Source organism: Macaca fascicularis, chromosome 4 (genome assembly GCF_037993035.2).
Source record: "Macaca fascicularis isolate 582-1 chromosome 4, T2T-MFA8v1.1".
In the NCBI taxonomy this organism is placed as follows: Eukaryota; Metazoa; Chordata; class Mammalia; order Primates; family Cercopithecidae; genus Macaca; species Macaca fascicularis.
In genome coordinates this window covers 115,950,903-115,965,786 of record NC_088378.1, presented here as the reverse complement: position 1 = coordinate 115,965,786, position 14,884 = coordinate 115,950,903, and the positions used below count along the sequence as shown (strand labels likewise).

At 35.9% G+C, this 14,884-nt stretch overlaps 1 protein-coding gene across 2 annotated transcripts in view; it reads right to left on the bottom strand.

Annotated features, from left to right (window-relative positions):
• The window catches only part of BMP5 (bone morphogenetic protein 5), a 123,258-nt gene that overhangs the window by 11,638 nt on the left and 96,736 nt on the right, over positions 1 to 14,884 (bottom strand). For both annotated transcript variants that reach the window (XM_005552690.5, XM_045391077.3), the window contains one exon: positions 9,844 to 10,038. In XM_005552690.5, coding sequence (XP_005552747.1) covers positions 9,844 to 10,038 — 195 coding nt within the window. The remainder of the gene's footprint in view (positions 1 to 9,843; positions 10,039 to 14,884) is intronic.

Here is a 14,884-nt window from a genome sequence, read left to right as displayed (position 1 = left end):
GGAAAAAGGAAGTTGACACCTAAAGCATCAGGACAGAAGACCTTAATTTATTTATAAAAATTTTAAATGACAAATGAATGAAGTACAAGAGTTGAAAAAGCAGGAATGGTACTATCATAATACGAATTTTTATATGATCTTGGGGGTAGAAAAATTCATGATAAACCCAAAAATAAATAACAATCCTACCCAAAGATAAGGGGCTTTAAAATGCTATTGTTGCTCTAGCTCAATCATTATCTTCTATACCCAGTGAATTATTCACTTGAATTTACACACAAGCCAGTAGTAATTACTGTTGTTTATTTTGTAGATATATTAACACAATTTTGTGTTTCTGTAGGTACCAACGTGTGACACAAAACACCACAAAATAACTCTCTAATGTGTTTGCATAACTCTGCTCAGCAAAGTATCCATGTGGATCATGTAATTAACGTCCTCACTTTAGAGCTCCTTCATATAAAAATCTATCCACAAACCTGAATTTGCCAGACACCTCTAAAGGACAGTTTCCTGATGCCTCCTGCTCACTATTTCTACTTCTGACCTCACACTCAGTATTCACTATTTTTGTTAATAGGACCATCAGTCACCTAGTGGCCAGGACAGAAAATTTAGTAAGCTTCTTGATTTTCATTTTTCCCCCTCAGATCCTGTATTAAGTGGATCCACAAAGCCCCATTAGTTGATCAATTTCACTACTTAATCTAGGTGTCCTGTTGGAAGCCCTTTGCACTTTTGCTTGCCTCATCCTTCCTCAATGTCTTCTTCTGGTAACCTTAGATTCTAAAATAACACTTTACCCCTGCTCCTCTTTGACGTCTCTGATGATATTCTTTTGGCTTATTTTATGGAATTCCTTTTTCTCCTTTGCCTATACTTACAGTATTGAAGTTCCCCAAGGAGGCTCCATTTTATTATTTTTGCTTTCTTTGTTTCCTGTGGCATTTGGTCAGCCTCATCCTACATCTAACAATTTGGCTTATAGCTACATCTTTTCCCTACACATTCCACTTATTCTCAACACTCCCCTCTCCAGAGTGCTGGGTTATCCATCCTCTTCAAACCCCTGCTGGCCCTATCCCATGTGTTTTGGTTCCTACATCTCTCTCTCCAATCTATGATCTTCATTGCTTGGAGTATTATACTAGACTCCTAATCATTATTTGAGTTTTCTGTCTCCACCCTTGGCATTCCACTCTGCACTCTGTGGCCAAAATTAACTTTTTAAAATGCATATCTGATTACGGCTCTTCTTTGTCCAATTGCCTATGCAAAGACATCACTGCTCCTTATCATCACATACTCTACTCTTTATGATTTGGCCCCTGAATAATTTCCTAACTGATATCACAGTCCTCTCACATAAAAATACATGCATCCCCCAGCCATTTGAAAATGGTTCATGGCTCCACAACTGTAGAGCCCTTTCCTTTCTACAATCTGAAATGGTTTCATCCATGTCTGTATTTCTGGAAAATGTCTATTTGTTCTCAGATAAGTCCCTCATGTAGTATTTTGGGCCATATAGTTAATATAGTACATAGCATATAGTTTTATAATGTTGTGCCTGGCATATAATGGGAGTTTATTTAATACTGAATAAATATTACTTATAAGAAATTATACCCAGATATATTCTCCCTGTGAATTTTTCCTAGAGAGAAACTTGACAACAGACACAATGCCTTAATGTCTATTGGCAAGTCTTTTTTAAGGTGTGTAGTTAATTGCTAATATAGATTAGCCAAATTAGGTTAAAGACTCTAAAATTTCCCTTGTTTCTAGAGTATCCAAAGATAAGAAATCCCGTGACCACAGGTATGGGTACTTATAAGAGAGAGAGTGTGAACTTGTAGTTTTCTCTGATGTAAGAGTCTGAACTCTTTGCATACCAGTTCTATAAAAGCCATTATAATGTTCAACTCTTAATGAGCATTTACCATGTACCACTATTTTATATTAGTTATATGTAATAACTCATTTAATCCTCACAACTCACGTAATCCTGCTCTGCAAGGCAGGCATAATTAACATTCCCACTTTAAACATGAAGAAACAGAGAGAGGTAACCTATCTTGTGCAAGAGTATACAACTAGTAAGTAGTGAAGTCATATTAAATGATGGATAGACGATAGATAAATGTATAGATAGAGCTAGCTAACAACATATTATATGCATCAAAATACTTGTTTCAGGAGGGGTTTCCAAAATTTTTCACGATTCAGGTCACAGATAGCAATTTTTAATATTAGTTACTGTCACAATTATGTGGATTAGAAATATTCTCATTTGTGCAGCATTGCAGTATTTTCAGTACAGCATTTATTTTGAGAGTCCCAACTTGGAAAAAAGCAAAATGTCTTTTTGGAGTGACATGATTAAATAAACTGATGCTAATACTATGTGACAACAGTTAAAAACAATTAGCTCACCTTATTTGAAATATGGCTAATCATTGTTTATTAAACCTTTAAAATATTTAACTCATGTAATTTAAAGTATATAACAAAAATGTATTCTCTCAGATGACAGAGAGGTTTGTACCATGTTGATATCAGCATATTAAGGGAATCTATTATGTATGGATTAGGTAAACAAGGGAGAAGTTTAGCTTTTTGATTTTATTATTTCTAAATACTAAAAATGTATATTATATAAAATATTCTATGGAAATAACTTCAATTAATTCTCTTCTTGTTTTGACTAATATCTGTTGTTCCAAGAGGCATAAATTTACATTGTATTCATTAGGCAAGAGATAGTGTCTATCAAAGTTGAGAATGAGAGCAGAATGTTTCAATTTTAGTAACTATGCATTGTATCTGATTTACAATGCTTTGACTTACGGTTTTTTAAATTGATGAGGGTTTGAAAGCAATACACATTCAGTAGAAATCATACTGAGAGGCCGGGCGCGGTGGCTCAAGCCTGTAATCCTAGCACTTTGGGAGGCCGAGACGGGCGGATCACGAGGTCAGGAGATCGAGACCATCCTGGCTAACACGGTGAAACCCCGTCTCTACTAAAAATACAAGAAAATTAGCCGGGCGAGGTGGCAGGCGCCTGTAGTCCCAGCTACTCGGGAGGCTGAGGCAGGAGAATGGCGTGAACCCGGGGGGGCGGAGCTTGCAGTGAGCCGAGATCGCGCCACTGCACTCCAGCCTGGGACACAGAGCAAGACTCCGTCTCAAAAAAAAAAAAAAAAAGAAATCATATGAGAGCACCCATACAACCATTCTGTTTTTCACTTTCAGTAGAGTGTCCAATAAATTACATAAGATATTCAAAACTTAATTGCAAAATAGGCCTTTTGTTAGGTGAGTTTGCCCAACTGTAGGCTAATTTAATGTTCTGGACATGTGTAAGGGAGGCTAGGCTAAGCTATGATATTTGAGCTTATAGTACTGTAAACTTTTGTTGGGTTTATTGGGATATAACCCCATTGTAAGTTGAAGAGCACCTCTATGCCAAAGACTTGCCCTGCGAAATCACCGTGGATGTAGGCAGGGCCACTACATGATTGGATTCTTTTTCAAAGATTCTCAGTATCCAGCATACAATAAGCAACCTTTTTTTTTTTTTAATTTATTTATTATTATTATACTTTAAGTTGTAGGGTACATGTGCATAACGTGCAGGTTTGTTACATATGTATACTTGTGCCATGTTGGTGTGCTGCACCCATCAACTCGTCATTTACATCAGGTATAACTTCGAGTGCAATCCCTCCCCCCTCCCCCCTCCCCATGATAGGCCCCGGTGCGTGATGTTCCCCTTCCTGAGTCCAAGTGATCTCATTGTTCAGTTCCCACCTATGAGTGAGAACATGCGGTGTTTGGTTTTCTGTTCTTGTGATAGTTTGCTAAGAATGATGGTTTCCAGCTGCATCCATGTCCCTACAAAGGACACAAACTCATCCTTTTTTATGGCTGCATAGTATTCCATGGTGTATATGTGCCACATTTTCTTAATACAGTCTGTCACTGATGGACATATGGGTTGATTCCAAGTCTTTGCTATTGTGAATAGTGCTGCAATAAACATAAGTGGAATGGGAGAAAATTTTTGCAATCTACTCATCTGACAAACGGCTAATATCCAGAACCTACAAAGAACTCAAACAAATTTACAAGAAAAAAACAAACAACCCCATCAAAAAGTGGGCAAAGGATATGAACAGACATGTCTCAAAAGAAGACATTCATACAGCCAACAGGCACATGAAAAAATGCTCATCATCACTGGCCATCAGAGAAATGCAAATCAAAACCACAATGAGATACCATCTCACACCAGTTAGAATGGCGATCATTCAAAAGTCAGGAAACAACAGGTGCTGGAGAGGATGTGGAGAAACAGGAACACTTTTACACTGTTGGTGGGATTGTAAACTAGTTCAACCATTATGGAAAACAGTATGGCGATTCCTCAAGGATCTAGAACTAGATGTACCATATGACCCAGCCATCCCATTACTGGGTATATACCCAAAGGATTATAAATAAGCAACCTTTCTTAGCAGTTCTGTAATGATCTAGGACTTGCCATTTGCTCTGTTAGTTCTTTTGGGTTCTTCATACAGGCATATGTCAGAGACATTTACTGGGGAGATACTGTGAATTTAGTTTCAGACCACTGCAATGAAGTGAACATCACAATAAAGTGAGTATCAATTTTTTTGGTTTCCCAGAGCATGTAAAAGTTATGGCTACATTATACTGCAGTCTATTAAGTGTGCAATTGGATTATATGTTTAAAAATGTACATTCCTTAGTTAAAAATAATCTATTGATTAAAAAATGCTGGTGATCATCTGAGTCTTCAGCAAGTTGTAATCTTTTTGCTAATAAAGGGTCTTGTCTCAATGTTGATACTTGCTGACTGATGAGGTTGGTGATTGCTGAAGGTTGATGTGGCTGTGGCAATTTCTTAAAAGGCAACAATAAAATTTGTCACATTGATTGACTCTTCCTTTCACAAAAGATTCTTTGTAGTGTGCAAGGCTGTTTGATAGCACTTTACTTTGTGTAGGTCTTCTTTTAAAACTGGAGTTGATCCTCTCAAATGCTGCCTCTACTCTAGTAAATAAACTTATTTAAAATGCTAATTCCTTTGTGTCATTACAACTGTATTCACGGTATCTTCACCAGGAGAAGATTCTATCTCCAGAAACCACATTTTTTGTTCAACCATAAGAAGCAACGCCTCATTCATTCAAGTTTTATTATGAGATTGCAGCAATCCAGTCACATCTTCAGGTTTCACTTGTAATTCAAGTTCTCTTGCTATTTCTACCACATCTGCAATGACTTCCTCCACTGAAGTCTTGAACCCCTCAAACTCATCCAAGAGGTGTAGGAATCAACTTCTTCCAAACCCTTGTTAATGTTGATATTTCGACCCCTCATAAATCACGGATGTTCTTAATGGCATCTAGAATGGTGAATCCTTTCCAGAAGGTTGCCTAGATCCTGAAGGGGAATCACTATTTATGGAAGCTACAGTATTACACAATAAATTTTTAAAATAATAAAACTTGAAAGTCAAAACTACTCCTTCATCCATGGGCAGCAGAATGGATGTTGTGCTAGCAAGCATGATAAAAACCGTTAATCTACTCGTGTATGTCCATCAGAGCTCTTGGGTGATCAAGCACATTGTCAATGGGCAGTAATATTTTGAGAGGAATCTTTTTTCTGGACAATAGGTTTCAACAGTGTGCCTAAAATATTTAGTAAACCATGCTATCAACAGATGCACTGTTCATCCAGGTTTTGTTGTTCCATTTGCAGAGCCCAGGAAGAGTAGATTAAGCATGATACTTAGGGGTCCATGGATTTTCAGAATGGTAAATAAGCATTGTCTTTCAACTTAATCTCACCAGGTATATTAGCCCATAACAAGAGAGTCAGATTGTCAGAAGCTTTGAAGCCAGCCATTGACTCCTCTCTAGCTATGAAAGTCCTACATAACATCTTCTTTCAATAAGGCTTCTTAATCTACATTAAAAATCTGTGGTTCATTGTAGCTATCTTCATCAGTGATTACTTAGATATATCTCCTGGATAACTTGATATAGCTTCTTCATCAATGCTTGCTGTTTCACCTTGCACTTTTTTGCTATGGAGATAGCTTCTTTCCTTAAACCTCATGAACCAACATCTGCTACTTTCAGACTTTTCTTCAGCAGCTTCCTTACCTCTCTCAGCCTTCACAGAATTGAGGCGAGTCAAGGCTTTGCTCTGTATTAGGCTTTGGTATAAGGGAATGTTGTGGCTGGTTGGATCTTCAATCCAGGCCACTCAAACTTTCTCCACATCAGCAAGAAAACGATTTCACTTTCTTATCATTATTATGTTGATGAAGTCACACTTTTAATTTTCTTCAAGTACTTTTCCTTTGCAGTCACAGCTTGACTAACAGCTTGGCACAAGAGGCCTAGGTTTCGGTCTATCTGGACTTTCAACATGTGTTCATCAATAAGCATAATCATTACTAGCTTTTGATTTAAAGTGAGAGATATGCAAATCTTCCTTTCATTTGAACACCTTTAGGCCATTGTGGGGTACTAACTGAACTTATTTCAATATTGTTGTGTCTCAGGGAATAGGGAACCCAAGAAAAGGGAGAGAGATGGGGTAATGACCGATTGTTGGAGGAATCAGAACACCCATAACGTTTACTTCCCATCTTATATGGGTAAAGTTTGTGGTGCCACAAAACAATTACCAATAAATATCAAAGATCACTGATAACATAAACCATAACAAATATAATAATAGTAAAATTCTGAAATATTGCAAGTATTATCAAAATATGACACAGAGAAATTGAGAGAGCAAATGCTTTTGGAAAAAATGTCACCAATAGACTTGCTTAATGCAGGACTGCCACAAAACTTCAGTTTGTAAAAAAAACACATTATCTTTGAAACACAACAAAGCAAAATGCAATAAAACATCGTATGCCTGTACTCTATTCTTTTCGACACTGAATATACTCCTTCAAACAGCATCATGTTCTGGATGTTTTTTTAAAAAGTCGTATCAACCTAGTGCCTTTATATCTTCAAGAATAGCTAGCTTAGAATTTAGCTATTGGCTCCATTTTTCTTCCTCTCACACACAAATTCAAAGAAATACCCTTTGTGCTGCCTCAACATGAAACAGGAAATATCTTCCACAATGTATCTGCTCAACCATCTTGCCAAAACCTGAAGAGGAACAAGCAGTGCCGGGCAGTTTCTGCAGGAAACCTGGAAGTAATGGTTCTATATACCTTTACCTGAAAAAGGAAGTTAGTTTTTCCTATGCTGTCAACACATTAATTTACTCAACAAGTATTTTGGGGACTCCTATTTTGTGCTGGTTACTGTTCTATGCTCTCCCACAGGAATATGGAAGAAAAAAAGAACATTGGGAAGTCAGAAAGCAAGAATCGTTGAAGTAGAAAAGAAATGAGATAAAGATAGCAGAAATGACTTGAGTTTTAATTCTTCTCTACTAATGGAGATTTTCGACATCTGACAACATGCTTTACAAAAAAACTTGCAATCAAGCAAACCTGCAATACAACTTTCCTCCCTAACTCCATCCCAACCCCACCCCTTCTTATCCATAGAGCCTTTGCACAATATTTTATTGTAAAATCTTGTTACTATTACAACTTTGTTATTTATATTTGGATAATTTTTAAATTTCACTGGCATTTCAAGTCTCCAAAGTGTCAAATGTTCTGTTTATATTAGCATTCCCTTTCCTTAAAGCCCTGTCTTTTACGCCAAATCCTATGAGGATTTTCCCAGACTGCTTGATTACTACCTATTGAAAGGTTAAGTCTTATAGACACAAACCAGCTACTTTCTTTCTTCTTCTTATCAAAATATGAACACACTCCAAAACCATCTACCACATATTTCACAGAAATGGTTGCCAATGACAAAATTTCAGAAAGAAAATATTGGTCTATATTAGAATAATTTTGTACTCTAAATGGTGTTAGGAAACTGGTGAAAAGTTACATGATTTCTGCTCCATGTGTTTTATTCATCTCTGGTTATAGACGTACATTTGTTTCTTGTGGTCAGGAAGAAAAGATAAATAGAGTTAACCAATAGGGAAAAGGACTTTGATGATTTCAGTCACTGGAACACCTCTGCCAGAGTCATTATGAGCTCTAATAATAAGTATGTAACTTCTACTTTTCCTTTTGTAATTTCCTCCAAAATTATTTACTATTCTATTCAAGGTTTAGCAAAACTTTTTTTAATACAGTCTGCTACATTAAATTAAAAACATTTCAACCGAACTTAGAACCATTCTACATGAAAAGAAAAATATACAAGTTTGACAGCCTAGTATTTACCAGGAAGAAAAGGTCTTAGAAAGTTATTTTTCTCCACCTTTCATATTAAGTAATTACAACTTTGTGCCAAACTAAATATCTTGTGAAGATCTTTAAAAAATAGCTTTGTAATAAGGCACTAGTGTCATGCTTTACTAAAAGTGGTTAAATTTCTTTGTTGGAAAATTATTTTAAAACATCACTTTATAAATAGCATTTAATTCAGTATAAAACAATTCCATACAGAAATCTTCCCTCCTGCTTCTGTTGCTTGACACACAAATAGGACTTCTCTCTAACATGATTCTCCTGGTGCCTTCCCTTTAGGAAGAGTACAGTGAATTCCACTTAGTAATTTTATGGAGCATCTCTGAGCAAATAAAAACAAACAAAAGTCTTCATCTATTTCTCATCTAAACACTCATGCATGTTTGAGTAATAAATAGCTGCTATATGATCTGTCATTTTCAAGTAACCTGGAAAAAATGAAGATTTTAGGAATAATGGCAAAGACTGTTTGAAGTTAGAATTTCGATTTGCTAAAATAATATATATAGGAATCATGACTCTTGTTTATCAGTTCATCCATCGTTCCTGGCAGAGTACTATGCATAAATTGGCCATTAACACAGAATAATGCATATTTGACAAATAGATAAGTATGTGGTGCTAAATGGAGATGTTCCAGGATGAGTTCCCCCTTCAAATTTATTTTTATAAACAAAATCAATTTTTTGGACTAAAATAGCCACCATTTTCATCTAACAGCTTACTGTTTGCATCCTGGACTAAACAAGGTACTTCTTAGTATAAATAATACGATTAAGCCACTACAAATTTTGGCAGTTAGATGCTTTCTGATCAATTGAAATTTGATCCCCCTATAATTAACAGATTAATTTGCAAGGACTTTGACATCAATTGTGCATTTGTAATATTTTGTTGAAAGATTGTGTGTATGTGTGTGTAGACACACCTGAAGAAAATTATCTAGATAACAGTCCTCCAAATAAAAAGATAAATATCGTTTTAATCATTGTCTTCTCCATGTCATTCTCCTGCTAATTTCAGAAAATAAAACTGAGTGGCATAATTCAAATGTATTGCCTTAAGTACTAAAGAAAGGATTTTATGTTTAATTTACCTGGTTGCCCATCCATTTTTGAGAGGCCCTGAGGAAGTTAGCTCAGCAAGTTGTGTAGCTCAGTTCTGGCGAGATTTTGTTGATCTAGCCATTTCATATTTCTATTACTGCCATCCTGATTTGAATTTGAACTGAATCTTTCAACATATGAAAGCAACTCATACGTATTTTAAAATGAATTACTGAGTGATTCACTGATGAAACATTCTGGGATGCTAGAAACATCACTGGAAGATTTAATATACCATCTGAAGGTATATACAGAGGGTAAATTTATTGTGGCTACTTGATTTGCAACATACGACCCCATAACTCTCTGTGCATAACTGCTGCTTGGGTTTATTCTTACCTCCAACACTGGACATTCTGGAGGAGTCCTGATGAGAGCTGGATTTATTGCGGTTTTGATTTTTTCGTTTGTTGGCTGCTCTCACAGATCGAAGAAGTACCTCACTCGCCTTGAAGAAGGCCACCATGAAAGGTTGTTTTGACTGAGGTCCCTGTCTTCCCACGAGTCCAGCAGATTTTACGTTGATACTGCGTCCTAGAACGTAATACAAAAGCACTTGGTTTATGAAAAAGAAAGAACAATTACCTGATGTGAATGAATTCCAAGGGTACTTTGAAAAGGGGAAAGGTTTTAAAACATCATCAGAATGCCTTCCTTACAGGCCAAGATTCTTATAAATATTGAGGCTTACTATTACAGACCATTATCCATGCATGTTTTTTCATCTTGCATCATTCTTCCACCACAGAACACCCTCCAGCTGCTTTCACTCACTGATAGCTTCTGAGACCTTGAAGTTAGGAATATTATAAATTGGAAGATTTGACTACTCATTCGCCTGGAAATGTCCACATTAAATAGCAATTTAAAAAATATTAGCTATGGGCTCTTCTGCACTAAATGCCCTATAATTTTCCTTCAAGTTATAAAAGCCAAATACTTGGCAGGGTGTTTCTACTTTCTCCAGCCTATTCGAAACCTTTCAAGTGTTAATTAGTGCTGATAGCCTTTCCACCTTCACCTCTGGCCAGTGCCCAGCAACATTTACTAAGCTGCACTATACTTAAAGCTCTTCACAAGTCATTCTGGAAGCCTAGTCTGGGGATGGAGGTTTGCTTTAAGCCACAGCTATTAAAAGTAGTGGCAAAAACTGCAATTACCTTTGCATCAACCTGATAATTATCAATATGAAGCATTGTGAAATAAACACAGGAACTTTGGAATTCCTCCCCTTCTGAGTTTTGACACACCTAAATGTTTACTGAAAGGAATTCAGAAGAGGCAAACCAAGCCTGGAGACTCTCAGAAGAAAAAACAATCCAAATGAGCTTCGAGACTCAAATTTGCCTATAAACTAGCCTGTGCCTCAGACCCTTATGAGTTCTTTGATGTGGTTATATATCAATGAAAAGGGACACAACCAGTGCCTATATATAGAAGTGAGTTAAAAGTCAAGGTGCCCTAGAGATAAAGTTGATAAAGTACCTCTCCCATGTGGTTAGTAATAATAATAATACTTACAACTATGTCAAATCACTTTGGAGTGGTTGCTGTGCTAGGCATTTTTCTAAGCAGTTTCCATGCATTATTTAATTTGATTCCACAAATGCCTTAGAGTTAGGTATTAACAGTATCCTCTTTTAATAGTTTTTATTAGGCTCTTCTAATTTAAAATAATCACTGAAAATTATATTTTCTATATATGTGGAAAAGAAAACCATTGATATCTGGTTCAATGAAAATCATTCAAAGATGATAAACCTTAAATTGTAAATTTAGTTAATAATTACTTGTATCTTATGCAAAGTTGCTACTCTAGATACAGAAGTTAGCAATCTTTTAAGAATAATATAATGTGGTTTGAAATATGTGCATGATTGACTCTGGCTTGCCCCATGAGAGATGTGCATATTTTCTTAAAATATTTATTCAGTAAAGACTGTGGAGCAACCTGAGTCCATTATAAAACCTGACCCACCTTAGAAGAAAGAAAAGGAAAGCAAGTCCCCGAAATGGCATCGATGGCATTTTAGCAAATAAGCCCTCACTCTTAACGAAATTTATTTTGGCAGCATAAAAACTTTTGTGTGTACTTCTATTGTGCAGAGACCTTCTACTGTCAGAAAATGAGACCGTGTCGCATGAGGCTGTGCAGCTGTTGAGAGGGACACAGGGGTCCTTTAAATGTGGAGGTATTGGTTAAAAAAAAAGGCTGCATCAATTCAGACAGCATAGGTATCCTCCACAATTGTCTTACGACCTACTGGGAAAAGTTGTTCAATTCCTACAAGTATTAAAATGGCCATCTGCCTCACAAATGTCACTATACTCAGTCCTACCAGAGAAGGGACTTACAAATAATCAAAGCAGTAAACCTTAAACAAATAAGCATATAGATTTCTCTTTTAAATGCAAACTTACAGTGGCTCTATGCCAGAGTCTATATTTCTTAGAAAAACTCTATCACTGGCATAAATGAAAGAGGCAGTTTGATTTGTGGTCAGAGCAGTTTCCATTCTACTTCCACTGTAACAAATGTATTAATTCAGCTCAGACTTCCTCCTTCTGGCAGCCCTTTCACTGTAAAAAGAGAAATTAGAAGTTCCAGCCAAATACCATACCTTGAACTGACCCACTTCAATACATAAACACTTTTACAACATGTTTATTCAGGTGTAGCACTTGAAATTGGTTTAAGATGTTTCCAGTGACAGAGAGCTCAGCAAAAGAAAAAAAAATAAAAAATAAAAAAAGAACTGAGAAACTTAACTGTTATAGAATAGAATAACTGGCAATCTGTTCTTTAAATTTTTTCTTTTTTTTTTCTGTCTTGGAGTACAACATAAAGTATTTGTCGAAGCTTTTATTTTGATATTTTAATGAAGTGTTAATTTAACAGGAACTAAATTTTAACTTGTATACATTGATGACTGCAGAAATCATTTTTAATATATGATCTTTCTAATACTGAAATAGGTTGCTGTGAGATGTTCATAAATGGAATACAATAAAATCAATTTTCCATTCATTACAACACACACTGACTCTTTTATAGTTAAAGAAGCACTTAACAAGAAGTTCCAAGTTTCCTTTGGGTTGCAAAGGGGTTTCTTTTGTTATTATTCCAAAGACTTTCAATATTTTAATTTTTATCTGTGGAGAAATAATACTGCTCTGAAGATTTATGTTCTAAAAACTGTAAAGATGTGTGTATGTTACAAATACGGGTTTCTTGGGTTTTACAAAGTGGATATTGTATGTGAAGCAAAGTACCCTTCAAACCAATGTGAACTCCCTTTAAAATAACTTTTAATATTATTAAGTTTCCTCTTGGTTTCCTTTTTACTTCAGCAATGGGGTGACTATTAACATTCCATAAGTTAATGCTTGCTCAGTTACCCTTGGTCTTGAGCTATACCATAGAAGCATTAACTATTTGACCTAGTCTTTCTGACACAATACACTTATACTGATTATGCTGACTAAACCTTTTCAAAGACTCAATAATTGTTTTAGTAGAAGTACTGATAGAAACCTAGACTACACTGCATGTATTAAAAAATAGTAAATTCTTTATAAAACTTTATTTGAACTTTTAAAATGGTATGATTAAACATACGGTATGCTTTAGATATTGCAAATATATAACTGAAGAAGCCTACCTAAAGCATTTTGATTTAGAAACACATTACCTTTACGTGTGTGTATCACCATGGATTTAATTTTCAAAGCTGATTCTTGTTTTAGAGTAGTTTCTACTTTAAAAATATACATAAAGATTAAGCATTGAATATACAGTGGAAATGAAAATGGGGGGGAGGTAACAAAAAGAACATTAAAATAAAGGATGGTAAGGATACCAGCTTGAGCCCAAGCTTAGTCACCTTAGGATTCAGACACATTCAGGCATAGCTAGAACAGTGATAGATTTGATTCACCAAGCATATATTTAAAGAATATTGAGCAATTTCGTGGGCAAGAAGTCATCTTAAGAAAAAGATGAGCCACAGTGATTTTTTTAAGTCTGTATCTCAGAGTTACTTCTGGCACAGCTCCAATAGATGCATGTGTAACTCCTAGAAAGAAAGGGAATCAAAGAAAATCTAATACATCCTTTGTACCCAAAGTCTCTAAAATACTGGGAAGACAAGGTAGCACTACTTTGGAACTTCATTAACAGACTGTGACACAAGTGGTGAACAAAGATTCTCTCTATATAAGAAGAATGGCTTCTGAGCAGTTCCACATTGGGTTAGGATGGCAGCAACAGAATGAGCTCCAAAACGATCTTCCGTATTAGCCATCAGCTTTGACTTCGGAAAGTAGTACCAGCTCAAAGCTGAGTGGAGCAGCAATCTGACAACACTGGGAGTTCCAATGTGCATCAATAACTATACCAAAGCAAGAGAAAATGCCAGTGATGGGATAAAGTGGCTCCAATTGCAAGAGAAAAATTCCCTTGTGTGATATCCACGCCTTGATGTGGACACTGGAAAGAGGGTAGGGATGTGATCTGCCAAATGGATGGGGTGGTAATAGGAGGTAAAAAGCTTGGTTGCTGAGAGCTTTTCAAGCTTCAACACACAAATGGGAGGGAAGAAGAGACAGCAGAGAGGAGACTGGAAAGGCTCTTGAAGGATGTGCCAACATTTCAGTCATCTTGCTGGTGGCAGTTAGACACAAAGAAACATTGTTTATTCCCAATTATTTCAGGTTTGGGTGTCATATAATACTTGGATTATGAAATGAAAGTGGTAATGACTATCATTGTAGGCATCCAGAGTTTGTTATTGGCATAGATACCGTCTTTTTTGATTTACAAAAACAAAACAAACAAAAAACAAAACACAACAAAAAAAATTAAATCTTTGCTCATGAAAAGTTTAAGAACTATTTATACCTTGTTCATCTTATTTTCTCCTCAAAATTATTGTACAGAAATCTCAGTGTGAAACAATTTAAGCAGCAAATATGTGGGCATATTATTTTACAGTTTTATTAACTCAGTGAACAAACATAGGATTGGACTTATATCTTCTAAGAAATTATTATTATATTCATACAGAGATCAAAAAGGATGTAGATGAGGCTGGAGTTCTGAACTACTAAATTTTGCCATAATTGAGGCTGGAGATTCAGTCCTTCTAGATCTGCTACTCTAACCCAAATGACTTCATATAAGTACTGAGGTCAGGCTATTGTGGTCACATTTGCCTAAGAACACAACTGAAACTATTTCACATTTATAGTCACAGGGAAGGTAGGTTGGCAAACCAAAGCTCTATCCCAAACTCACTGGTTTTGTATTTCAGACCACTCCTTTTGGAAAATGTGACTTTCAAAATGTTTATTTCTTTAAACACAGTTATTAAAGGAGATT